The sequence below is a fragment of the Agelaius phoeniceus genome, chromosome 1, assembly GCF_051311805.1.
Source record: "Agelaius phoeniceus isolate bAgePho1 chromosome 1, bAgePho1.hap1, whole genome shotgun sequence".
Taxonomy (NCBI): domain Eukaryota; kingdom Metazoa; phylum Chordata; class Aves; order Passeriformes; family Icteridae; genus Agelaius; species Agelaius phoeniceus.
In genome coordinates, this window is record NC_135265.1 from 93273946 (window position 1) to 93301208 (window position 27263).

Below are 27263 nucleotides of genomic sequence, written 5' to 3' on the forward strand. Positions count from 1 at the left end.
TTTACCTGAGAAAGCAAAGTGCTTGTGAAAATCCAAGTTGTGTTTCAAATTGAGCCCTTGCAGTCTGAACATCTGCATCTGTGGTTTTAACCATTTGGTGCTCAACTTCCCACTCCCTTTAACACTTCTCACAGCTTTTCCAGGAGAAGTTGTCAAAAATATTAGTGTTATCCCCTTAGGGAACAAAACCATTCCAAACTGTGTTCCACTGACCTTGAGTCCATTTCTGAGCCACTGTTTTTATGAGTTACTGGATGCCTGTGACATTTTAGGAACTTCTATTCATTTCAGTCAATGTAAATATTTCGATAGCTGAAGTATGTGTTTGGGAACTCATTACAGGATTCTTGTATCTTGGTAGTGCAATTATTTTAATAATGTAAAATTTGGGAGGGATTAATCTTTTAGATGCTGAAAGGAAATAAACCCTGGTGTTCTCAATAAATGCTCCAACCAGTCTCGTAGGCAAAAACTTTTATTTCATCTGAAAGAATTATTTATATCTTACAATTCTTCTGAGTAACATGCCTAGCAATTTAATTGCTAGTTTGGTTACTCACATGCTGATGTTTCTTTGCATATGTAAATAATCCACCTATTTTAAAATATCATAGCTTAAATAACAGTCTCCCACATCTAGTGTGTACACAATGATTTCAAATTGTTCCACAAGGATGCAAGGGGGAAGAACAGTTTCTGTAGTAGACATTTCATAAAATGAGTGCACACCAAGCTGAATTTGTATAAGCTGGGGCAGGAATTCAGTCTTTCGAATTTAGATTGTCCTGGCATTATTCCAGTTTGGGGGGAGAGGATGGAGTCCACAACATCGCAGATGTGGCTGTTGTCATTTAAATGCACGAGGTTTCACAGCATACAGCAGGAAAACAGAGAGCACATTTGAAGATCATACAAAAAATCAACCAGTTTCTCATTAAGAACACTTTTTTCCTTAGTGTCTTCCTTTAAATGTAGAAAATAAATATCAAAGGAATGAACAGCCTCACTATGAAGTTGTTACAAGCTCATTAACTGTGTTTACATCTGAAGTAGATGCATTGAAAGGAAAGGGCTTTTTGCCTGTCAGAAGCAAATGAGCGGAATTACTCAGGTCATGTTTTGCACTCCAGCTGATTTTACCAGTGCAGGCACTGAGGCTTTAACACATGCAGTTTTGACAATGTCTGCAATTACTTGTGAAAACTATTCTTGCACACATTGTTTCCCTGAATCTCAGACCTACTTAAAATAGACATAATGCTCTGGCTGATAGCAATTTCAGTATTTTAAAAGTAATAAGGAAGCACTGCTTAGAAGAAGTTATTTGTGCTGTAACTAACAGTTGCTTACAATGTCTCTAGGCACAAAACCCCATCATCTGTCATTAGCAGACAGTGATTTCCAGTGATGATATCAAAGTACTGCTTATTGAAAGGGAGCTCTTTCTATAGTACACTGCCCTGGACCATGTTCCCTGCTAGGGAGCCTTATCTCAATACTGACTTCACTGTGCACATAAGAAAACAACTCAAGCAGAGCTCAGGATGAATTGACCAATCTAAAAACTTCAAAAAGTGGCTTCCCAACCTCAATTTCTGTTCCCCCAAACAATAGCAGCAGTAGTGTGGGAAGTGTCCTGAAAGGGTGGAGGTAGGACCATGTTCAGAACAGTAAATTATGTGACAATTGTACAATTATATGACAATAATAACACATTAACACTTTTGCATTTAACAATCAAAGCTCCAGAAGCAAAAGGCTTCTTAAGGAGAGTAAGATAACAGGTGTCCACTATAAAAAGCAAGCAAAAGCACTGCCAGCATCTCACCCCATACAGGCTTCACAGCATGTCCCAAAATCTTGAAGAGGCTGAGCAGCTACACTGCAGTGTGGATGGAAGCAGAAGTTTTGGCACTGGAGAGCAATGCAAGAGTGCAGCTGCCCAAACAAGGCTGGTTTATGCCATAAGCTCTATCAGGTTGACATTTCCAACCCTGTCCCCACCTCTGGGGTTATCAGCCGGCACTGCCGGTGTGAAGGGACCTCCCTCACTGCTTCTCTGCTGGCCTGGGCCTCACACCAGCCCTGAGGGACAGCAGCCTGTGGAGGGAGTGGGCCTGGCTGCAGCGCTGCCCTCCAGGGAAGCTGTTCAGCTCTCCCACCAGGGCGCTCTGGGCTCCAGGAAAAGCAAAGGAAACATCCTGCAATAAGTGCTGCTTCCACGTGTGAAGCTTCAGGTCCAGAATGCCAGAGCTTGGCTCTTCATCCTGTAGAGTGTTCTCAGGACAAGCCAAGGAGCTCAACAGCTATGGAAAATTACTACCCTCCAGTAGCAGTGCTGCAGGGTTGCTGCTTAGACTGTTCAATTCACAACTACAATTTGAGCCAGGTGGGGAGTTTACAAATCAACTGCCTTGCCTGAAAAGGGGAGAAGCTCCTTCCAGTGCTGATGTGATATATACATAACTTTTTTTACTTTGCTCACTCAACATTCTCACCTTTTCTTACAACAGCACATGCTTCCCTGTGTATTATTAAACAGGCATAGTCGGTCATATCCTGGGGAATAACAGGAAGAGTTTGTGAATCCACATAAATTAAGGTAAATTTAAAATACTATGAGTGTGAAAGAATGATGGCATTTATTTCCTTTTCTTTGGAGTACTACAATAAAAGCTCCAGCTTCTCATGGCATTTATGGGAAAGCACTAGGATTTTCCAAGTATCTCTTTGCATTGTCTGCAAGACACTTTGTGCAAATTTGGCATGAAGCACCTGTCACCCACTATTATAGCTGTGAATATAGCTTACCTAAGAATTATGTAATTAAAAGTTATGCATATAATTTTCAAAAGACTGATGTCACCGTGTCTGAAAAGAGAAATTCTGACACGACTTTTTCAGCCCTCCCAAGGAGCAGAACTGTCATCAAAATTCACACAACTCAGCCTTGTATATAAAGCACAAGGCTCCAAGTCTGTCATTAGCTCAGCTACTACACTGTTATTCCTGGCCATAATGAATCTATACTTCAGCTGGATTTTTTGGCACTTTGGTGAGAAAGCTCTGGACAGCTGGAAGAGACCTGCTCTATCATTTTTTGTTTTTTTCTTTGTATCAATTTTCCACCTGTGAAGCCCAAAATCCCACCACCAAGTGCAGCTGCAATTCCTGCTACTTTGAAGCCTGCAAGGAGACCAATAGGACCCCCCACCACTCCACCAATGACTGCACCTGCCACAGGCAGAGCTGCCAGCTTGTATTTTGCAGCCTGTAAAGGAAAAAAAAAAATAGTCAGAATACTTGCCTGTGGTGATGTGCATTTTCCCCTCACTGCTCTTGGCAATGACATGAGTGCTCAGTGATAAATAAACTTTACAAATTAGTATTTAGAAAAAGTATGACAGAACATGCTAAAACCAATTCAAAATCCTGTCTTGTGTATGCAGTTGTGAACCAAGTCCTTTCATGTGGTTCTAGCTGCTGTGTACACTGGCTGTTACCTGGTCACCATCCTTACATCAAATCAGAAACTGAGGAAATGCTCAGATTTTTCAGTGATGGGTCTGACTGCAGCTTTGGGGTTTATTTAGCAACTGACATGGAACAGGATGGCAATGACAGGTTATGATCAGCCTCTTGTTTAATGTTTACGTGATTCTTGTGAGCCAGTCACTGACTGCACTTGTCTTTGCAGGTGAAACAAAGTAACCATCAGAATAGTGTTTCAAAGGCCCCCCCAAATTAAATAATTGTATTTTCTAGCAGCCTGGATGTGATAGAAAATTACAAGAGAGATTGATTTTTTTTTTCCCTGCTACCTGTGGGTCATTTCTTCTTTATTTCCTTAATTGCTGGTTCCCTCAGCATTAAAGACGGCAGATCAATGGGGTTAATACAGAGGGTGGCTGGGAGGCAGAGCACCATTGATTCACCAGCAGGAGCAGATCCCTACCTTCCCCAAGTTTTTGGTTCCCTCTTCAACATTCGCAGCAGCACTGTTGACATGTTCTTCAATCCTGTCAATCTTCTCCTGCTGGGACTAGATGCAAAGGAATTATGAGTGAGGGAACCTGCTGGGAAGCAGCAGTGAGCCAATACACACCATTTTAATGCCTGTAATCAGGGCCCCACAGCAGCTTTCATCTGCACCCGGCAGCCTTAGTGGTGCTCCATGATTAGCATCTGCTAAACTCTGCTGAAGCTACAGACTAACTTCAAAAAAATCTAAACTATTAAGTAATAATATGGGGTGGATATTAAACAATGTCTTGCTGCAGTTAGAGAAAACAACTCAAAATGGTTTCTAAATTTTTCCTATAGATAGAGGAATTCACAGTCCAAAAGGAAAAATAATCCAAAGTAGCCTGTTTTGTTTCCTGCTGAGTCTCACATTCAAAAAAAATTCTATAAAGGGCATTTATAAGATCAGTACTAATTTCAATATACAAAGCTGCATCAAAAAATCTAAGAAGAAGTATTTAATTACGACATTATAGAACAATGACTTCAGAAATAGTGACAGCACAGAAAATGCACTTGATGTTGCTCTGTATTTTACTGTTTGATTTTACAAAAACATTCCATCCTTTCTCCAAATGCAGTCAGTCAGGTTCCCCTGCAGTCTCTCCCAGGGAACACTGGAGCAGAAGATAAAGGGGTTTGTGGGTTAGTTTGTTCTTATTTGAATCTACGCAGGCTGTTTTATGTCACAAAATAATGAGATGGCTGATGTTCAGCTTAAAATAAAAGGCATTCTGAACTTTTTGCCTCTTTCTAAGTCAGAAACTGCTGAATACACAGCTCTGGTATTCATCTACAATGCAGTCCACCCACCTTAAATGCTTGCTATTATATCTAATGATGGTTAAGTGGGAAATCCAGTAAGTCCTGGGAACAGGACCTCTTCCTTTTACCTTTAGAATACTGAATGAACATTTTTGCAGTTCCTCTCCAGTCTAATGGTACTTACTTGGTTATTTTTGTATAGATGAAGCAGCACATATTCAGCAGAAAAGATAAAAGCTAGGTTATTTATCCCTAATAACCCAATAGCAAGGAGATTAAGAACTCTCCTAGGAGATGAGAACTGTGCATTTAAATTCCCTATGGCACAGGAAGAACTAACATTGGGAACCGACATTTTGGCAATGCAGTGAGAGCAGAGAAAAGGCACGATAACAGTGAGGATTTTTCTAGCACTCCTGATTAAGTGAGAAAAGATACCTGACAAACACACACCCTGTGCAGGAAGAGCTGTCACCACCATTACAATTAGAAATTATAAAAACTAATAGGACCTGGGTAGAAGTCTGCAATCAACACAGCAGAGCTTCTGCTGAGGATCAGCTCGTGGCCATGTGCACTGGCAGGAACATCACAGCTGCTCCACTGACAAGAATTTGGGAGCAACTCCCAGCACAAGTGCTGAAAGAGTGCTGCTACCTCCTCAAAGTGTCAGGTTGGCAGAGCCTGAATCACAGGAGAGATACATCCTCAGCGTTTTTGTCCCCACCCAACCTCACCTAGGAGTTACCCATGCACCCTGTTTTTGTAGGAGACTCTGTAGGACAGAATGCAGAATTAATACTTACACAGACCAAGAGGGAAAACTCAGTCACCAACTGGCTGAGCTCAACCAAGTCCTGCAAATAAATTTAAAAAAATGTTATTTTATGATAGTTGCTAAAATGAAGAGCACCACCATGGCAGGGAGGGAGTTCCAACATACCCCTTCTAAACTTTCCCAGGACTCAGCTGCATTTTCTTCCTGAGGTATTTCCGGAAGGCGGGAGTAGATCTGGATCAAACTTTGGGAGCCATCCTTCACTTCTGTGTTATATAAAGTTTCTGAATGAGAAACATGATGTTTATAAATAAATGCACTGAACCAGGATGCAGGTGGTGTGCAGAATTTCTTGTTCCTGAAGTTTCTCAAGGGTAACCTAATACTTAAACTAATTCAAGCCAAGCAACAGCCCCAAAAATGATCATATAGGGAGATGCCTTACAGCACTACACAGTTTCTTAAAAGGATGTTATTGACAAAGAAATAGATTCATTTCTATCAGCACATTTTCACAACCAGTCCTGAAATGATACTAAATTATACTCCTGAATTCAAGGTCATTTAATTCATTTTGTATCGACCAGGCTGAGAACACTGGGCTTGGGACAAAAACTTTTCATTTATGTACAACACATAAAAACACTGTGCTTCCAAAACTGAACAGACAGTTACTCATTTTATGATTGATTATCATGCTACTGGTTTGATTTTCAGCCATTGAGAACTAAAAGATGCTGGAGGAAAAAGCTTTCAAAGCAAAAGCAGTGAAACCCAAGTAATGTGGTACCCAGCATTCCAAGCTGGATCATTTGAGTAAATGGTACTGTGAGGATGGCAGACATTTGCAGCTCAGTGCTGTACACGAGATATTCTCAAGTATGTTCTTCCCTAAATCACCTGGACTGAATGCAGAAGGCATTTGGACAAAGTATGGTGGTAAGAATGGGGAATGACAGACACTGAGTGGCACTGGGGAGAGCAGATACATGGACAGGCTCACACAGCCCTCCTCCAGTCAGAGCCCACTCCAGAGTCACTGCCGAGGTCATGGACACGCCTGTAATTGTGGACAACAAATTGAGTGGCAATAAAGAAAAATAACAAACAAGTTTGGCTTGTCAATACAAGGACTGAGGAAGAGCTTGGGGGTCTGGAAGGCAGACTGGAGAAGGTGTACATGTAAACACAGTGCAAAGATCATCTCAATTCAAACAACTTCAATTTCTGAAGGGAGATCGCTCCTTCAGCAGGACACAGGTGTTACCTTTCTTGGGAAGGCAGTCCCAAGAGAAAGTGGAAGGCTGGATAGATACATCTAACAATACTAAAGTGTAAATATTGTATTAAAACCTTTAGATCCAACGATTGTGCCAAGGTATGATAATAATATTATATAACTGTTACAACAACAGATATGTCCAATGGAAAACAAATAAATATAATCATATTCTTAAAAAAATCAGTGCATGCTTATTCATGGAATTAATTTAAGATAAAATAAAAATGATACATTTTCATAACATTTGTCCATTTCTCAACATTTTTATCCCAATATCTCAAAATAGATGAAGGACCCAATCTTCCTACTCTCAGTTCAGTAGAAGTCTAACATGAATGAAGTTGATATTTACACATAATTACTAAGTGAGCAGAGTAACAAGAATGCACTAAGCAATTTTGGGGCTTGACTTGGGCTTGTTTTTCTTTTGAAGTATTTCTGCCCCTTTTCCTTTAAGAATCCAGACACGGAAGGCACTTCATGTTCTACAATCATCACCTGTTCTTCCTGAACATATTTTTGATTAATAACCTCAGATTAATTAAGGTTGTATACTCAGTTCTAAAATATTCCTTTCCCCTTCAATATAATTAATTATATATCAAAATGTGTGCATTTTTTGAGAAAACTGTTCTGCCACATACCCTGACATTTATCACGGGTTCTGAGGGTCTTATTTCATTTCAATCCTACACAATCCTATTTCAAAATAAAGTTTTTTCTGCCCAGAAAGGTGTACTCTTCCCTAATCAACCACATGCATGCTAAGTTGGTTAAAATTAAAGTATTCATAATTGAAAAGCAAAATAAAAATCTCACTAAGCAAAGTTACCTCCTCCCAAGACCTTGCTCTGGTCTGTTCCTAACAGTCTATGCTGACCTACTCCAGAAAAGCATATCCTTGAAAGTGTTGTAAAATCAAGGTTTTGCATGACACGCATTCCAAAGAAATTAAAACCGTAAGTAGGTTTAGATGTTATCATTTTGTAGTAACTAAAAATCGGTGAAAAAATTACGCATGAAAATTCTTTATTCACTTTAGGGTAAAGAACAGGAAGGGTAAGAGGTGGTCACATTTGGGCTGAAAGTATGAGCAAGAAATTTATATTCACTACTTCACTTTTTATCAAGTCTAACCAGTTTTAATAGAATTGAGAATGGAAGTGACTCTACCAGTTCATTTATACAGCATCTCCACAGAAATACAATAATACAAAACACCTCTGCAGATTTCACAGAGGAGCCTTACACCTCATTACACTCGAGATAAAAATCTAATGCTCTGGAAGATCCAATATGTTGCCTAAAAGATTTTAGTAATTTTAAGAGTGGAGTCTCACCTTTTGTTAATATTTGTTTAATATGCAATTAAATTCCATTTCTATTGGCCCTCAGTTGAGGATGGTGAATGGGGGAAGGGACTGTATCATATCACTGACATGCCTTCTAAATGGGAGATTTGAATTTGTAAACTCCTTCCTTCTCTAGCAGATGGGAAGCAACATGCTACAAAGAACAGGCACGTATTGAACTTCCTTTGATTAAGATCAACAGCCAAGATTTGCTTTCAGGACTGCAGCCTCTAAGCACAAAAGAATAGGCAATACACTGTGTCTGGGTTAGCAATTCAACAAGGCTGCTTGCACAGGCTGGCAAACTTGAAAAAAAAAAAACTATTTAATTGTATTTAGTTGTCTGCCTGTCTGTTTTACTTTAAATGGGGTGAATTATTTCCACATTCCTGAGCAGATTTGCAGATGCCTGACATTCCTGTAATATTTTTTCTGTTCTTCTCATCTTCATCTTTCTAATAAATTTATTTGTCCTTCTGAAGTGCTGTTATTCTCAATATCCTCTGTAGTTCAAAGGTATTTCAGATTTCAGAAACAGTCTTGTACTTTGAAATTAAACTCTAGTTCCCATTTGCTACCTATTAATTGTGTAAAAAACAGAAGCAGTAAGCCAGAACAAAGCCTTTCCAATGAAAAATTGGAATGAACTGAGAACAACTGCAGAAAGTCACCAGCAGAAGAGGTATCTTAAATTTAGTTCTGATCATAACAGAGAAGAGCACACAAAGAGACTGAAAGTAATGGCCAATATATATGAAGGGAATCACTGAATATCAAAAACAATGAGCTCTCCACAAAAGGGATGTCAACAAATTGGGTAAAACTATTAATAGGAATTACGTGGAAGAAGTTCCTAAAAGAAAAAGGACTGCAGAAATGCTGTCAGACACTAAAAACAGGCTGTGCTGAAGAGGACATCAAATTGTCCTGATGCAGAGGAAGTCGTTTATGGCTTAAGCAAGAGCTCTTCAATGCCCTGGATGTCAAGAATTTGACATACAATATGAGGACAAGTTAACATAGAAGCATGGAAAGTTAGTATCAGGAGGACCAGGAGATAAATATATTGCAACTACCAAGAGGCATAAATGGTAGCAAGGAAGTTCCTGTGAATGTTTTTGAAGTTAGAGGAAGACCAGGGATGTGGAATTGCATTGCCAGATAAAAAGGTGGCTTTAAGCAGGTATTTGATACAATTAATTTAAATAAGAAAGAAAGAGAGAGGCTGAAACATGAAGAGAACAGGTTAAAAATATTTGGATGAGCTAGGTCTATTTGGGGTCTGAAGGTTTGATGAAATTCACTCTAGAGCATTTTTAAGAAATAGCCTTTGAAATGTTAAGCATATTTTTGGGAACTTGAATAAGGTGGTCCCAGAGGACTGCAAGAGAAGAGACTTTGAAATCTACAAAGATATTAGAACAAACTACTGAACAACTAACTACAACATGTTGAAGGTGTTGAAGAGGTCAAGATTTTTATGTCAGAAGCCCATTCAGTCTGTTCTGCTGGCCTTGTAAAAGAGAAGTTTTTTACAATGGGGGTGGTGAGGCACTGGCACAGGCTGCCCAGAGAAGCTGTGGATGCCCCCATCCCTGGAAGAGTTCAAGGCCAGGTTGGATCTGAGCAGCCTGGTCTGTTGGAGGTGTCCCTGTCCATGGCAGGAAGCTTGGATCTAGATGATGGTTCAAGGGTCCCTTCTAACCCAAGGGGTTCTGTGACTGTGTCTGATTTATCTTCATGTTCACAAGGTTTTCTGATACTACTGCACATGACATTTTTGAAAGCAAGCCGGTTGTCAATTCTCCTTTTCTCCCTGCTCAACCACGAGGCTCACTGGCTTGTTAATCACACTTGAAAAGAGTTCTTGTAGTTCTGCATGCAGCAACAAGAATGGTCATGAAATCAAATCTGACAGAAGGTTCTTCTACAGTGCTACTGCCTGAGAATGCTCTTTCAGTTTTAGGACACATGAAATGCTCAGATCATTTTAAGTAATACTGCTACTGTGGCAATCTAATTACAGATATGGGAAGGGTTTAATCCTGATGGAACCAACCAAGAGATTATCAGGAGAGAGCACTGGCCAGCACCAGGGCATAACAGAGACTTCTCCTGAAGACAGAATGGTAGAACAAAGATCAAAAGACATTTTATACAGAAAGGAGGGAAGACCAGCAAACATATCTGATTTCTAGCATGTCACAGTGTGTTTTCAAAATCTCTTATTTAAATGGATTTATACTCCTTTCTTGTCAGTTAGCAAGTTAAAATGTTAAAGGAAGAGATGTTCTTCCTTACCTAGGAACTTGCTTCTCTTTTTCCATATATTTCATCAATGCTGTATTACATCGTCTGTCATATAAAAATCTTCCTGGTATTTCTTCACTAATTCAATGAAAATGGCCAAAACGATTACTTGCACAAGATCAAGTGATTTTCAGGGGGGACAAAAGAAGCCAAGCTACCATGAAACATAAATGAAAGTATTCTGCTTCCTATGAAAAATCCACTATTTCAAGATCCAAGGGTACAGCACCTTTGTCACAGAAGGCCATAGATATTTAATTTTTTAACATATTCAAGCATTTTCTGCTTATCAAAATTCAGCCACAGGGCATGGCAAAAGTGTGGTGTAGGGAAAGAAATCTACTTCTTCATTAACAGTACTCTTCAACTGAAATCTTATTTGTTTACTTCATTTATCTTATTTGTTTGCTTCACTTGTATCTGGTCAGAGAAATTGCATACAGGATACAATGACAGAGATACAATAAATACAGAAATTAAATTCTACTACCTTCTCCTAGAGTTGCAGATCTGGTTAAAGAGGCATCCTCCTGTCCTTTGAGTTGCCTTTTAAGTTCTTCTGCAGATTCAGAATGCAGCTGCAGGAAGTCCTTAATGGCAACTGAAGCTTCCTCTTTAATGGGATTTATCATTCTCTGCAGAACTGGGATGTCTTCCTGCCGGACTCGCAAACACAACTTCTCCATCTCTCGCATGTTGGCACGGAGCTGCTGCAAGAGCATTAAGAGTTATTTTGTAGCTGACTGTGTGAAAACACCAGATGCCTTCAGTGCCTGGGAAGCACCTATTATCTTTATAATCAAGGGAGAAACATTTTTGAAGCCATCACCACCACTATTTTGAATTTTTCTGGTTGTTGTTTTTGTACTTTATCCACTTCTCCAAGTCAGTTTGTTTTATTTTGGGTTTCAATTAAAGTATTTAACTAATTAATTCATTGTGTAATTGCTCAAGTTATTTCTGTTTCTCTGGTCAATTTAGGTCTTTGCCAAAATATTTACACAAGTTGCAATAATATCTGAATAAAGTAAGTGAGTGCTTCTCATAATTTGCTTTTTTTATAATAATAAGTGACTATGGTGATCACAGGACCTCAGGATACAGTCATTCATAACCCCCAACTACCCCAAAACTTTCATTTTGTGAAGACAACTTCAGGGACAAAGGCGAAGGATTATTTTTTGCCTTTTTTTTTTTTCAGATGAACAACAAATACACTTGTTTGATTGGAATATCAAATTTAATAAAACATGTAAATACTTCTTTAGTTTCAAGACTTCTGAGGAGATATAAACTGTTCACAACTAGCAAGAGTATGTGTACAGGCCTTTCACATGAGATAAATTATTTCTGCATTAAAAATAAAGGGGCTTTTAATTGCCTGGGCTTTAAAAACACACACAAATTTTCTTTTCCTACAAATGAAAGGACAAAATTTACAGTTTAAATTACACCACTTACTGATTTAGGACAGAGTTTTTATCTAATTATTAAAAAAAAAAATATATATATATATATTATCTGCATTACTTTACAGTGACACAATAAATTCTATTCTTTGTCACTTATTTACCCATTAATTTGAATACTCTTCTCACAACAGAGCAAGAGAATGGATTGACACCAATGAGTGATTAGAAATAGAAAGGTTTTCTTCCAGAATACAAACCAGGTACAGATAATGCTTAGAGAGGTAAAATCACTATCTGGAAAAGCAAGATCTAGATGGAACTAATTTTATTTATATACACTAGTGGAATTAATTGCTTTTAGTATTTATAAAAAAAAATAGTAGAAAATATAATTAGAGAAGAAGGAAGGAAATTATTCAACAACCTGTTGCACAAGCTTCCAAAGAAAGAACTATTGATTTGTTAAAATCATGTGGCAAATTACTAAGATTAGATTAGATTATACTGTATGCTTAAATTAAGAGTACTATTAGCCAAATTAGGCTGCATTATTCAAGACTAACCTCAGGTAAAACCACTGATTGACGATTAAAAGAAAGAGAGACAAAAAAACCCCAACTGTGGAAGACACTGAGCTGAATTAGAAACATGGTAGCCAGTAACTTTCCTAATCCATTCCTCATCTCAGTCCACCTCGTGCTCCCTGGTATCTTCCCCCCATGGTGTGCCCCTCTGTACCCAGAAAAGGAGAATGTCACCACTTTCATACTGCACCATGTGCCAAAATTCTTGTTTTATAGAATCTTGGAATTTCATTTAAGTAACAAAATGGGACTATCAAAACACAACACTCAATCCTCTAATTTCTAGAGCTATATGCAAGGGACTGAGATTGATCATGCTGTTTTATTTCAGTAAAGAAAATTATTTCTATTATCCTGTCTTTGGCAACAATGGAGACAAAAAAAAATGCATGTCAAACAAACAAAAACTAGTGAAACAGTGACAACAGTGAGTTTGGGGAGAGATAACAATGGTTCCACAGCAGCTTCTTTTTCTTTTAAAGAAAAAGGAGAATTTTGCAGTTGAAATTGAGTTTAAATGTAGTTCTACTTGGGATCTGAACCATTGCAGCTGCTGCTGGGGCAAATCACAAGTTTGTGCAGTGACCGACACAACACAACTGGCTGATGGGAGTTTGCACAGATCCTGAAGAGAAGCTTAAAGAGGTATGAAATACCCTAAGGAATGGCTAAACCAGATCCTCACTTCCACTGCTCATTATTACCTTGCTATCAAAGAGAAATATTTCTAAGCAAGAAGATGGAGGAAACAGATGATGATATTAGCCTATGTAGTAAAATTTAATTTTAGTAGCTCTTCCTTTGTGGTTTTGAAGGGAGGACTTGTGTTCCAATTACTGTCAATTAAACAGAAGGTGAATGGATTCAGCCTAGCAGGAAAGTTCAGCCCTGCTGTGAGGAGTCACATCCCAGGAGCTCACCAGGGTGTAACATCACAAATGTTATGGATATGCAAATGACTGTGACTTCTTCTCATAATAATTTTAATGGCACTGAGTTTAATTTCTAGGTAGAGCATGAAAGTGTATCACTTTCATCTCAACTGATTGCACTTTTAAAACCAAGACTATTTAGCAAGGAAGGTAATATAAAATTCTCTTTTCATTTGTGGAGACTTCAGAGTTTCGCACTCTCCAAATTCAACCCAAAAGACACAGAATTTTTCTTTATAACAATTGCAATTTTGGTCCATTAACTTCCAAAATCAAACAAGAATCTTTGTTTCAAATGGCTTTCTCGCAAAAACTGTAGGAAAAGGGAACTGGTGAAAACCTTGGGAAGTTATCCCTTCAATGCATGACCCACTGTCCCTACATTATTTCTGTCAGTTGTTTATCTAATCTGGTCTTAAAAGGACTTCTGCATGAAGAGCTACAACCTTCTTCATACCTCAGTGCCAGAATTCAGTATACTATAGCATTTCCTTATGTCTAATAGAAATCTCTCTGGCCTCAGCTTAAACCAGGTATTTCTAATCCTCTCTGTGCAAAATAGGGAAGGACAAGCCTTGTCCTCTTTGCAACCATCCTCTCTACGTTTGCAGACAGACAGCAGGATGCTCTTGGACACTCTTTGGGCAAAATAAGTGATTTCTTGATCTTTACCAGAAGTCCTGTTCTCTCAATTTCTGACTGCATTCAGTGGTCTCTCCCTATTCACTTCATGCCTTCCTTGGAAGTGTGGTGCCCAAACTGAACAGACTATTCTACCTGGAATCCTATTACTGCTGACTGAAGAGACTGTAGGAGAGACCACACTGACTGCTCTCCTGTTTATATATCTCACTATGTTATCTGGCTTTTCTGGACCACTACCACACAATCAGTTAGTTTACTTCTACTCTGTGTGCCTCAAGTCTTAAAAAATTCTTGGCTCAGGTCAAAGGAACTGAGTTTAAGGATATCTTTACCCTGCAGATGGCCACAGGCTGTAATAATGACCTGATTTTACATGATCCTTCACTGAAACCACAAAGAATCTCCTGCAGAAATAAAGTTTTCTACACTACTCCTCATGCCCTCACAGCACATTTACACAGTATGCCAGAGAGGTACCTGAGGATCATTTTAGAAATGTTACAGACGACCTGAGCCATACAACACCTTGAGCCAACAACCTGAGAAGGTTGAAGATTTATGCAAAAAAGAGCTGATCAGAAGCCACCTTTAATTTGTAAACCATTTTCAGCTGAACTAGAAACCATAAAGAAAAAATAGATTAACATTTTTCAAGCAGTTTTCCAGGTTAGAGTAATACAGTGGAGAGACTATGTCAGCCTAAATATGTTTTGCAGAACAGAGTCTCTTTTTGTGGGCTGAATACAGACTAAAGCCAGACTGTTCATCCACTGCATTTTTTCCTTTTTTTTTTTTTTAGTTTAATATCTTATGTCCTTTCTAGCACCTGCGCCATTTCCCTTCCTCTCACCACCAAAATGATCAGGGCAGTCCTTAGATGTTACAACAAAATACTGCCATTTCATTGAAATTAGCTTAAACCTTGCAGTAATTAACTAATTGTGTGGTACAGTCAGCATGTATGCAGACAAAGCCTAGAAAACTGCAAATTCATTCAGGCTCTAACATTATAAGAATTCCATGGACTGTCCCTAAAAATGAAAATATACTAGAGAATGTTCAGAAAAACTAATACATGATACACAAGAGCTATTTTCTCAATATTTTTGAAAGGGTCTCTTCATGTGAAAGAGTACAAGATTTATCTGTGCAAGATTTATCTGTGCAAGATTTATCTGTTTTCTTCACCTTCCTTTATAGAAGTTTTTAATGTGTCATCCAGTCACTTGAAAGCAGAGCAACAGATTTACACTCATCTATACTTCTATTATAATTTTGACCATCATCAAAATTACAACAGAAGTAATTATTCTGGGTAAACTGAAAATTCAGAAAAATGGGTAATTATGTGCACATGGATTAAATGTAGAATGGCTGTGCATATATTTGTCTAAAACCTGTGGCGGATGCCTTGGGTCAATATTGACTTAGGGATTCCTAATGTATTTTTACAACATCTAATTTTGAGAGCAAAGTGTGTGCTGCAGAGAACATTTGGTATCACAATAATTAATCTGATTTCTTTGCAAACAAACAGATCACAAGTCCATCAGTAAACATTTAAACAGCTTACGGCAAACACATTCTACATGTCATATAATTTATTATCAAGTACTCCAGACTCCTAACTATTTAATTAAAACAAAGAGCCAGTCTGCTCTTCTTGCATGGACCCAGATACTTATTCTGCTCTCTGGGTATCAGAATGTGAACCACTTTAATGCATCTAGATCTGTATCCAGAGCTAGAAGCAATAAGCATTAAATAAAACCTAAGAAAATTTACTTTGAGTGTAAGTAAAAACAGCAAGCTTTAGATTCAAGACAAATACAAACGTTTCTAGAGAAATATAAGCAGTTTTCTTATTAAACCACTTAAAATATCTAAAAATAACATCTTCAACACAATTATTTTTTCTGTAATTATTGATAGATTTTTGTCTTGCTAAATAAATGATACTGGTAATTTAAAGTTACAAGAGAAGCCTTTCCCACAACTCAGATATGAAAACAGATTAGAGAACAGACATAAGCAAATATATGCTTACTACACCACACCTGTTAAAATGCCACTGTTTTAACAGAACTTCCACCTTTGGAAGCCTCTTTGAATATGAAGAATAAACTTGTATTAAAATTTCAAAAGTACTCGGTGAAAAATCAAAATACACTCAAACCTCCAATGAGCAGGAATATTAACTGGATTTTATGTGTCACATCATATCACCTACACTAAAGAAAAAGCTCACTATTCTTCAAAAATGACATGTAACTCTAGCTCTGCCTACTATCTAATTCTGTTGTTCAGTCAGGATTAAGTTCTTCTTTCTGAGGCGAGCTGGTTTTGGTGGTGGTTTTTTTTTTTTCATTTTTAGTTTGTTCTAATTTCCCACAAGAGTCAGTAAGACACTGAAACAAACATGGGAATTCACAGTGTTAGAATTGTGAGCAATGGTTTAAGACTACGCCACCTGTGCTGGCAAATCCCGCTCGTCCATGTGCAGTGTAGGTCATTTACAGTAGCACAGGCAGGTCCCTCCTCTGAACCACACCTGTGAATCCAACACAAGGTACCTCTCCTGGCCAACACACATCCATCCCCAGAACACTGGCATGCACCTGTTACAGACACCAGATGCTACATCTGCCTCAGCAAACTTTGTGCTGCAGATGTGGTTCTTGTGTTCTTCTGTACTGACAGTCTACTTTGCCTGTGTGCTATTTAGCTGATGTTTGGCTGAGGTTCTACATCATTTTCATCAAGACATATATTTTTAGAAACAGTGTATGGTTCCCTGTTTGCTGAGTTGTGGATGACCATGGGTGAAGTCACTGAGATGATGCCGATGCTGACAAATGTGCTGGTATTTCCTCCTTGATGATATCATGTACCTAACAACAGATGTGCACATCTAACTAGTAGTCCAGATGTTCTCTATGTCTGAAATCATGCTTTGAAAGTTGCAGTATCCCTTATTGCAAGAGCTGTCTTCTAATTTAATAATGTAAGAGGAAAGTTTGCAAAAGATCACAGTCTCCAAGCTTTTGCTTTTTCAAAAATATGGAAACATTTCTGGCCGCACTTGCCTCATAGGACACAATTAGGAAATCCCTAACTTTTAAATGAAGCAAAACAAAACTGAGTGCTTGCTTGTCAAACCCACCTGTCAAGTGTATGTCTCTCTGAAGGTCCATCCCTGAATTATGTCTGTAATTCAACCCCATCAGCAGCACAGCCACTTTCATATCCTTACCTGAACCGTTCGTCCTGCGTTGATGTGCTCTTCGTGCAGTCTGTCCCAGAGCCTGCATCTCTGATACTAAAACAGAGGAAAAGGACTCCTTAGAGTTGCTATTTTTATCAACTGGCTATGCAGGAAAAAAGCCACCTTTGGTAAATTATCACTTTAATTTTCCAAAACTGAAAGTTGAGTCATAAACAGTTCCACTGCAAAATTCGAGAGGTAAATAGCAATGTATTTTGTGAAAAATTTTGTACAATGTATTTTAGTGAATTACAGACAACCAGGGTTTCAGTATCAGTTTTTAACATCCAAGTGATATTGCTTCTGGACACTGCTGTGGCATAAATCACTTGGGCAGTAGAACAAATGGCAGAAGAAGGAGAAAGGAGTGGAAAAGTGGATAAACAGTATTGGTCATACAGGACTACAAGGTATCTGATACTATTGACAGAGAAAATGGCATTCATTACACAATGCTGCTGTCTACATTTACACTGAACATTTCTACATAGTTACAAATACAGCTACAAGAACCTTCAGGCCAGATCTGGCACCTCCATGAGGCTCCACTAATTTTAGTGGGAAACTATCCATACAGTACTTCCCATGGGACAGAGACCAGACTAACCATTACATTAGCAGAGAGCAAGTTTGGCAAAAAAATGCATATTATTACATATCAAGCTTTTCATCAATCAAACAAATCAGTGCCTGCTACAGGCAGTTGACACAAATGATATAGAGACTTCAGCATGAAAAAGAGTAATAAAGTAATAGAAGTAGAAGCTGTGACTCCTGGAATGTGTGCTGAAACTATCACAGAATGTATTTACAACATTGGATAATATTAGAATATTTATTTAATTATTTAGATAACAAGGCAAAATATTTACCATGATTTCTAAGGTATTTTTATGTAAAGTTTAATTCTTCAATTTCTTAATAACCTTTGTTACCAATAAAAAACTTTATCTATAGTCTCTATCTTTCCATAATTATTTTCATCATTTTAGATGCCACAGCAATAAGGATCATAAGTTACTCAGCTTCCTGAAATACAAGGAGAAATCTAAATTTACTACTTATTTTCAGAGCAAAAAGTTCTTTCATGTTAGGATTTCGTAGTGCTATGGAAGATAAAAGGTTTAGCGTTCAACAAAGTCAGATTAACGTCATTCTTCCAGGAAACTGAATAATAATAACCTCTGAATAAATTGCTATGCCATTAAAATTACTGCCAGTGTTCTTTAAAATAAAATGGACAGAAAGCCCTGTATCAACAGTAGCTCTTCCAATTTAGTCACCCCTCAAAGAGTACTGGAACAGGAATTTCTGAGGTTCTAGGGAAAAACCACCTATTTCATTTCGGCTGACTGTAATACATTGTCCAAACAACTAATAATAAAAAATCCTGTTATCCAGTTAAGAAAAATTCCTCAGGAAACCTTTACTGCTCTTCAAAATTTCTTCTAGAGATGTTCAGCACATTCATCTGCTTAATATATTGTTTTATTACTTTGCCTCAAAATTCAGAATATGCTAGTGATGAGTCCAAAGAATCCAATGACTTAACACACTGACATTCACGTGGTCAGAGAATTCCTCCGTGTTGACTTCTCTTTGTCATGCAACACAAAGTAGGCCACATTCCTGGACAGTGTTCACCCTGGGGGCCTGAAGGATAGTAAAGCTTGAGAAGAGATGGTATTGACACTATTTATGGTGGAAACTGGGGCTGCTCAGCCTGGAGAAGAGACGGTTGCGTGGACACCTCACTGCAACCCTCCAGTATCTGACGGGGGCCTACCAGAAAGCCAGAGAAGGAAACTTCACCAGGAGCTGTAGTGATAGGACAAGGAGCAATGGGTACAAGTTGCAAGAGGGGAAATTTAGGTTAGAGATTAGGAAGGAACTTTTTATTCTGAAGGTGGTGAGACACAGGTTGCCAAGGGAGGTCATGGATGCACCACCCCCATCCCTGGCAGTGTTCAAAGCCAGTTTGGGTAAGGCCTTGGGTCTAGTGGAAGGTGCTCCTGCCCATGGCAGTGCGGCCGGGACTAGATATCTCTAAGGTCCATTCCAACCCTTTAACATTCTATGATCTTATCCTGAACAAATATGTGCAAAACTAAGAGAGGTCCAGGAATTAAAAACATCTATGGAATCCTAACCTCTTATGCCAGGTCCAGAGAGGGCCACAAAAGTGGTCCAAGGGCTGGAACAGCTCTCCTGTGAAGAAAGACTGAGAAAGTTGGTATTGTTCAGCTTGGAGAAGAGAAGGCTCTTGAGAGACCCTATTGCAGCCTTTCCAGAAATAAAGAGGGCTTAGGAGAAAAACACATTTTACTAAGGCCTGTAGTGACTGCATAAGGGGCAATGCTTTTAAATGTTTAGAGGGTAAGCTGAGAATAGACATAAGAAATTTTTTTCTGATGGGGGTGGTGAGGAACTAGAACAGTTGTGAATGCCCCAGGCCTGGAAGCCTAGGTTGGATGGGGCTTTGAGCAACCTGATGTAATGAAATATGTTCCCAACCCATGGCAGGGGGCTGGACTAGATGATCTTTAAAGCTTCTCTTCCAACTCAAATCATTCTATAGTTCCATATTTCTGTGAAATTTAATCATAATTGTGCTATAGCCAAATAGTTTGTATTCCACAGCTATAAAAATAAAATATAAACTATAAACTAAAAATATAAAACATTAGGTTACTCTCAGACACTTAATCTCCTTTGCTCTATGAATATTCTCTTGAGAGCCCTCTTTAGAAAGAAACTTTCATGCTTCTGCTTTGGATCCCTTCCACCTCTCCTTGAAAGTATCCAGTGGACACGAAGAGAACTCAAAAGTTTGTCATACTATCTCCTGCTAAAATCTCTTCAATAAATGTCTTACACCAACATCCACACTTGGATAAGACTGCAGGAAGATTCAGATACCCTCATTTCTCATTTTGGTCACCTTGACCTATATTCCCACCACAACAATGGTCCCCAGCCAAAGGTAAAAAGTGTTTCACCCAACATCCTTTAAAACGGGTACAAGAAATGAAATTGAAACAATGAAATGAATTTTTTCTCTCTTGAAAGCAAGAGAGAAAAAGTGTCTTACAGCACTTTTTTTTTTTTAAAGGATTGTTGCATATCACCCACAAAGTCTAGGGCAGTAAGCCAAACAAAATCTCCACCTTCTTGTACTACCAAGTACAGGAAGTGTAGTACCAATGTACTACCAAGTCAATTGCTGTTATCTAACTTACAGACATCTGTACCTCTTTTGGATACACATGCATTTTATTCCCTCTTGGAGTGAAAGGCCATCTAATCTATAAAATGTACTATAGAAAACAAGAATTTTCATAGGGAAAACATGGAAAGAAAGAAGAATTACAGAGAACTTATTTCTTAAAGGCTATAGCTTTTAAGTCTTCCAAAATGGTCAACAGAAAGTTGGACTCTCATATAGTTGAGAAGAAATGATGATGAATTTATGGTAGCCACTTCCTCTGGAAAGGTGTATTCAAGGTCAAATTTCATTATATATTGATTTTATAGTTTCTTCAAACAGTGATTTAGGAGATTAATTGTTTGGACTATCTCTGGAACCTAAGGTTTAAATCAATATTCATGAAATGAGGTTAGAGATATTGGCTTCATCATAAGTAAATAATGTTGCTGCTCTAAGCAATTGGACATAATTAGTGATTTTTGCTTAAAAGTAGCCTGTAAAATAAACAGAATCAGATTCTATAAAATTATCCTTTTACCTCTAGGGATGTTTGGTTTGCATGGCTGAAAGTTAATTTTACAAAAACTATTGAAGAGAAAATCATCATGACAGCTCACAAAAGTACTTTAACACATTCATTATGGCTAAAATTCATGTAAAAGATATAATATATGAATTATCATACAAGTATTTCAACCAAACTACTGCTAACATCAGTGTTTACTACAAATGTAAAGGCCTTTGTGCACACAATTACAAATATAGAACTTTCATCTTTAGCCAAATTTGAATCAAAGCATTTTGTCATCAACTTCTCATCAAAAACTCTACATTATCTTTCAGTGAGACTGCTTCTATACTGCAAAAAGAACTACATTAGTAAAATGTGAACACTAACCTTCTCAATATTTATTTGGTGTTTTCTTAACCTTTCCAAATCTGTTGGAATTGCCACTTTAATGAATTTCTGAATTGCAGGTTCGATTCGGCGGAGTTTAACCTTTTCTTCATCTTCAGACATCCTAAAAGCAGCTTTCAAGTCAACAGTTGTCCAATATACCTTCACCAAGGTAAAAACCCCTAAAACAAAAAAAATTAAACAAGAAAGTTAAACCTGAATCACTTTTTAAAGAAATCAAAATAAGATAAATCTGTCTTTCTGATGATCACATATCCCCCAAACCTACAACTAAGAAGTATTAATATCTGGATGTTTGCATTTAAATGTATTGTCTCTACTTATTTGCAGGCTTTGGGGATAATTTTTCATAAAACCTAACACTAACAAGAAGAAAAAAGCAGCTAAGTAATTAACTCAGAGGCAAATGTTTTACAGCATAATGATACATAAAAAGGTTCGGAAAAAACCTTCCAATTAGATACTTTGATTGATCAGAATTCACATATTGCCAATTCTCATTCAGAATCATCCTAAAATTTGTAAAACATGTCCTGAAAACACACCAGAATATAATTAATTTTGGAATTCCATTTCCTGGAAATGTTAAGAGCTCCTGAACGAAGATTTGCACCCCAAATTGTGTATGTTCCCTGCTGACAATGACTAAGGCATCACCTAACAAGGGGTATAAATAGGCTACTGAAATATTTGTAGGACCAGTAGGCACATAAGCAGCCTGAATTCTGTTCCCTGCATAGTGTAAAACATAATTTTTGTGTTTCACTTCTCTAAAAGAGGTGTGTAGTATTGTATGTAATAGCATTTATCTACAGAGCACAGGCGTAACATAAAGGAATTCCATCATGCTGCATGCGCACAAGGGGAAAGAAGACACGTATGAGAAAGTTTTGTCACAAGTGTCAGTAAAAAGACATGTGCTAACTTGGTTATATGGAAGTACCTGAAGTACCTCAGCTACCACATCAGAAAGCTTTCCCAATTTTCCTCTTTCAGTAACTAAATCGATTTAAACTAATTAACCCAGCATATTCCTCCTGGTATAGGTGAGGCACAGCAGAACTAACAGGTTAAAAAACATTCCTGTTTTTCCACAGCCACACATATTATCAACAGTGAAATTAGACATCACTTTTCTCACATCTGCCTAGCGTGTGAAAACGCAGAGGGAGGGTGTTGGTGTTTTTGTGAGAGCTGTGATTCCTGCAGGCAGAGAGAACATGGGGGCAGACTCCAGCTGATGGCACTGGGTCTTTGAACTGCTCAGTGTTCAGCCCCAGCCCTCTTGTGCAGGCTGCAGGGAGCACACCTACAAACCTGCTCCAAACTCAAAGCAGCCAAGTGGGAAGCATCTTCCAGCAAGAAAGGGAAAGCACTTCTGGTATAGGGAGGAAGATAGTTGCAAATAAAACAACGCTGCATTTTTCAGAAGAACAGAATGCTAACAGGAGACTCTCCTCCTTTGATCTATCCCAATCAACAAAGAAATTGAAAACTGTGGAAAGCTGAATGCTTACTGAGAGTAGACCAAGTTAGGGGAAGTCAATCTTTAAGGTTTCAATGACACATCTTTTCTTTTTCCAGAACCTCAAAAGGAAATTATTTCATCAACTGACTTTGCAGTCATTGCTAAATCATACCCACTTCAAATTATAAAGACACACTATCAAGTAGTCTTACAAATCCCCTTCTAACCCAAGGCATTTAATAATAACCTTCAAATAAACATGCAGTGGATGGGTGACCTCACACTTTTCAGGTTACAAAAAGAACTTTATACCTTTTGCATTGATTCACTCTTTTCACCATTCCAAAAACAGCAGTTTAAATGCAAGCTGATAAAAAATACATTCTATTATATTTTGGTCACTACAGTCCCTAACTTTTGAAAGAGGCACTCACAGATCACAGTTAACTCTATTCTGTGTGTAGAACTGATTTTTTTTTTATAATGTCCAAAAGATAAGAAGCATCATACTCCAAACTGCAGTACTTCCTCCTCAAACAGACATTTAATTTCCTGGCAGCTTATACACTAATCCATGAGTTTATGAGCTAGAATTAATTAAAAATTGGTTCCCTAAAGATATTTAATAGCCGTATCATGCTTTTCCTTAATACGGAATCATCTTGAAGAAGTGTTGATGCAAATTCTTCGAATGTGTAACACAACATGAACTCCCAGAAACACACAGCACATTCTGTCTTAGAAGAAATACAGCAGAGATGAAGTTAAATTCACCACAACTTTGTCCTTAACCTTTCATGACATCTGGAGATTGATGAGAGTCAAAACTGATAGTTTAGATGACTTACAATCTGGAGCACTGTGAAAGCAGAGTTGATGTAAACAATGGCCATGTGCCTTGGGTTAATAATCTGAATTCTGAATTTTGAAGACTTGGCTGCATGCAGAGCTCTGGCTAGTCATTTTCTTCTCATTAAGAATTTCCTGACAGTAAAGTAACTTCCATGACCGTGTCTATTCTTAAAGATACTGCTGCCTAAAATTCACTGTGCAGCAAGTTCGAAAAACTAAGAAAGAAATATAAAAACTCCTTACATTCTCATCAGGTCTCCTGATTAATTTTCTCTCAAATAGTATAGTAGCTTCTGCAACAAAAATTCTAAGCCATAAATTATCAATGCAACGTCTTACTTTTTTAAACGTTCATATCATATTAACATTAAATAAATAAAATTGACGTTATGCATTTCTGCTTGTTGCTGATGCAATTTCAAGGAAACCTTCCATACTTTACATGACTTGTGTTCTCCTAAGCATGACTTTAACAACTAATTTCTGAAGCAATAACGCCTGTTCTTTCAGCAATCACAGAGTAACAGGACAGTTTAGGTTGGCAAGGATTTTCACATGCCATCCAGTACAAGCTGAATCAGATGTCATTGCACAGACCTTTGTCCAGTAAAGTTCTAACACCTCCATGGACGGACAATCCACACTCACTAGAGCCCTTCCTTCAGTGTTTGACTATTGTCCAGGCTAAAGACAAACAAACCAACCAAACCAAAACCACAACCATGAAGACCTTCCATGCAGCTAAACCAGCTTGTGCCCACTGCTCCTCATCCCAATGTCATGCACCTCCAAGAGCAGCCTGGCTCTACAGCTCCTACCCACAACAGCAAGATCTCCCCTTCCTTCACCTCCTCTTAAGGCTGAACAAACCCACCTCTGTTTCTCCTAGAATGCCACGTGCTCCAGCCCTCTAACCACCACAACACCAGGGTCCTTTCCTGTAAGGCTGCTCTCCATCAAGTCTTCCCAACCTGTTCTAGGTGCATGGCTTTCTTATTGCCTCTGCTGGAATTGTTGAGGTTTCTGTCTGCCCATATCTCCATCCTGTCAGGATCCCTCTGAGTAGCAGCCCTGTCTAGCTTATGAACCACTCTCCTCAGGCAAGTGAAAACACTGCACTCAGCTTCAGCTTCTTAGGAAGGGGAGTTGCCTCTGTCCTTGGATCTGAGTATCAGTGACTGAAATAACACTAACCCAGAAGTGATCAAGACTGAGATGCAGAATAACTTTCAGTCAACTAGGTAAATAAAAAAAGACATATCCAAAGCAGGCTGTAGCAGCACAAGCCACATAGTTGCAGTCAACAAGAAGTAAAATTCTTCCCAGAATTATATGGTAGCATACTTGTTATGAATTTCAGAAAATGCTGCTAACACACCTCAAATGTTAATACTCATGAACTTTTGTTTGTTAACACTCATGAACTTTGGTTAAAATGCATAGTGTTCTCCCCTGAAACCCAGTACGACAATAGACAACAAACCTCAGGAGTTCTGCTTGCCCAGGGAAACACAATGTAATTCACTGATTTGATTTTAATTCACTCACAACACTTTAGACAACCATTGCCACTAGAAAAAGTACCTCCAGCATAAATGCCTTGTTGATAAGGGTTGAAAGGCCAAAAATTTTGCCCTGTAAATAAAATAAACTAGAATACAAGGACGTACAACAGCTTTCTCCCTTTCAGAATGACCTGAAACATTTCCTAGAGTGGTACTGGCCCCGCAATTGCAGTGACACGATCGCCCACTTGGCCAAGGCCTGTAGTTAGTGAGGAACACACTCCTCTGGTAGGCTACAGACAAACTGCACTTAGGGACTAAATTACATCTTTTACTTTTTGTCTCTAAAATGAATCAAAAGAAAATAACTTTGTTATGCTGAAATAAGGCACAGTCACCAGCCCCAGCGTGTTCACAAAGTAACATGAAACTGCTTAGTGAGATAAACAGGCACACTTGTGGGATCTCCCACAGAACACCCAGAATCAGCAGCTGTACATGTCAGACTGTGGCTCCCAGTAGATCTTTGCTCTAGTGTCTCGCCTGGCAACACAAACTTGATCCAGGCAAGGCAAGGGCACATGACTGCATTTTGAGAAATCAGAGCAGACAACAGGCATTTTGTCCTGGATTTGTATGTTTAAGCCAGCTGCAGAAGGGCAGAAAACACCTAATGACTAACACGTGAACACCTTCTGCACAAAGCTGAACCGGTGGAGCAAGTCTGCAGTGGGCTGATGCCTGCCATGAGAAACCACAACAGCTCAACCTGCAATCAGAGCCCTAATACTGAATATTAACAGAACTACACCTCTGGTCTCACCCCAGAACCATACAATCAATTAGGTTGGAAAAGACCTTTGGGATTATCAACTCCAACCTATCAACACCACCCTGTCAACTAGACCATGGCACTGAGTGCACAGCCAGTCTTTCCTCAAATATCTCCAGGGACAGTGACTCCACCACCTTCCTGAACAGCCCACTCCAATATCTAATTAACCTTTATGAAGAAATTCTTCTTGATGTCCAACCTAAACCTCCCCTAGTGCAGCTTCAGACCAACAGGTTCTGGAGACCTACCCTGCCTGTACCATGCCCTGGAAAAGCAAGGCGAGCGTGAAAAAAGGAGAAGCATAAAAAATAAAGACAGGCTTCAAGTCTTACATAAAGGCTTCAAGCAGACTAAACTACTTTTTTTCCTGACTTACAGTTTTTAAAGCCTGGGCAATGCCAGGCTTAACAATTTGTCACACTGTGAAGAATAAGTAAATAAGTAAACAAGACAACCCAAGCTGGTGTTACACGTTCTGTCCCGATCAACACCCCACAACCCGACCGCGGGGGAACCTCGGGCCCGGCCGCTGCCGGGGGCACCCCTGGCTGGGCACACCCAGCCCCTCCGCCAGGCCGGGAGCAGGACGAGCCCCCGCCGCTCTGCCACCGGCCCCGGGTCGGGTCGGGTCGGGTCGGGCCGGGGGGCAGCGGCGGCCGCCGCGGCCTGGCCGAGGGCCCGGCCCCGGGAGTCGCGGGCAAGCCCGGCGCTCGCTCCGCGCTGCGGCTCCCACCGGCCCCGTCGGCAGGGCCCAACCCACGGCTCACCGTGCGCCCGCCAGGCCCCGGCTCGGCCCTTCCTTCCCTTCGCCTCGCTGGCACGGGGAGCGAAAGCGAAAGTGGAGCCGCCCCAGCCCCGCTGCCCGCTGGTCCCCGCTCCCTCCGGCCCCGCCCGCCCCCGGTCCCTCAGCCCCTCACCCCCTCACCATGGGGCAGCCGTGTGATGGACGCTGACCGCGGGCGGCGGCGGCGGCCCCGGGACGCTGGGCGGGAGCCGGCGCTGGGCTCCCCCTCCGCCGCGGGGCGCGGCCCAGCCCCCGCCCGCCACACGCACACCCCCTCCACCGCCCCCGGGCCATCCTCCACGGGGTTGTTTCCCTTCGGGAACCACCGGCCGGGGGCGGGAAGG

At 39.5% G+C, this 27263-nt stretch overlaps 1 protein-coding gene across 3 annotated transcripts; it reads right to left on the bottom strand.

Moving 5' to 3' along the window:
* Window positions 1-461: 461 nt before the first annotated feature.
* Window positions 462-27263, bottom strand: STX17 (syntaxin 17). 3 transcript variants are annotated; one of them, XM_077183440.1, is made up of 8 exons: window positions 27061-27263; window positions 21455-21636; window positions 17337-17402; window positions 11001-11217; window positions 5732-5850; window positions 5595-5645; window positions 3956-4042; window positions 462-3271 (listed from the first exon to the last, which is right to left on the bottom strand). In XM_077183440.1, exons 2-8 carry the CDS (start codon window positions 21575-21577, stop codon window positions 3032-3034), a joined length of 903 nt encoding a protein of 300 aa, XP_077039555.1. In that variant the 5' UTR covers window positions 21578-21636; window positions 27061-27263; the 3' UTR covers window positions 462-3031. The 3 variants fall into 3 exon arrangements, with proteins under 3 accessions (XP_077039555.1, XP_054495039.1, XP_054495032.1); XM_054639064.2 differs by having other exon boundaries at window positions 11001-11220; window positions 27061-27261; XM_054639057.2 differs by lacking the exon at window positions 27061-27263 and adding an exon at window positions 26903-26996 and having other exon boundaries at window positions 11001-11220.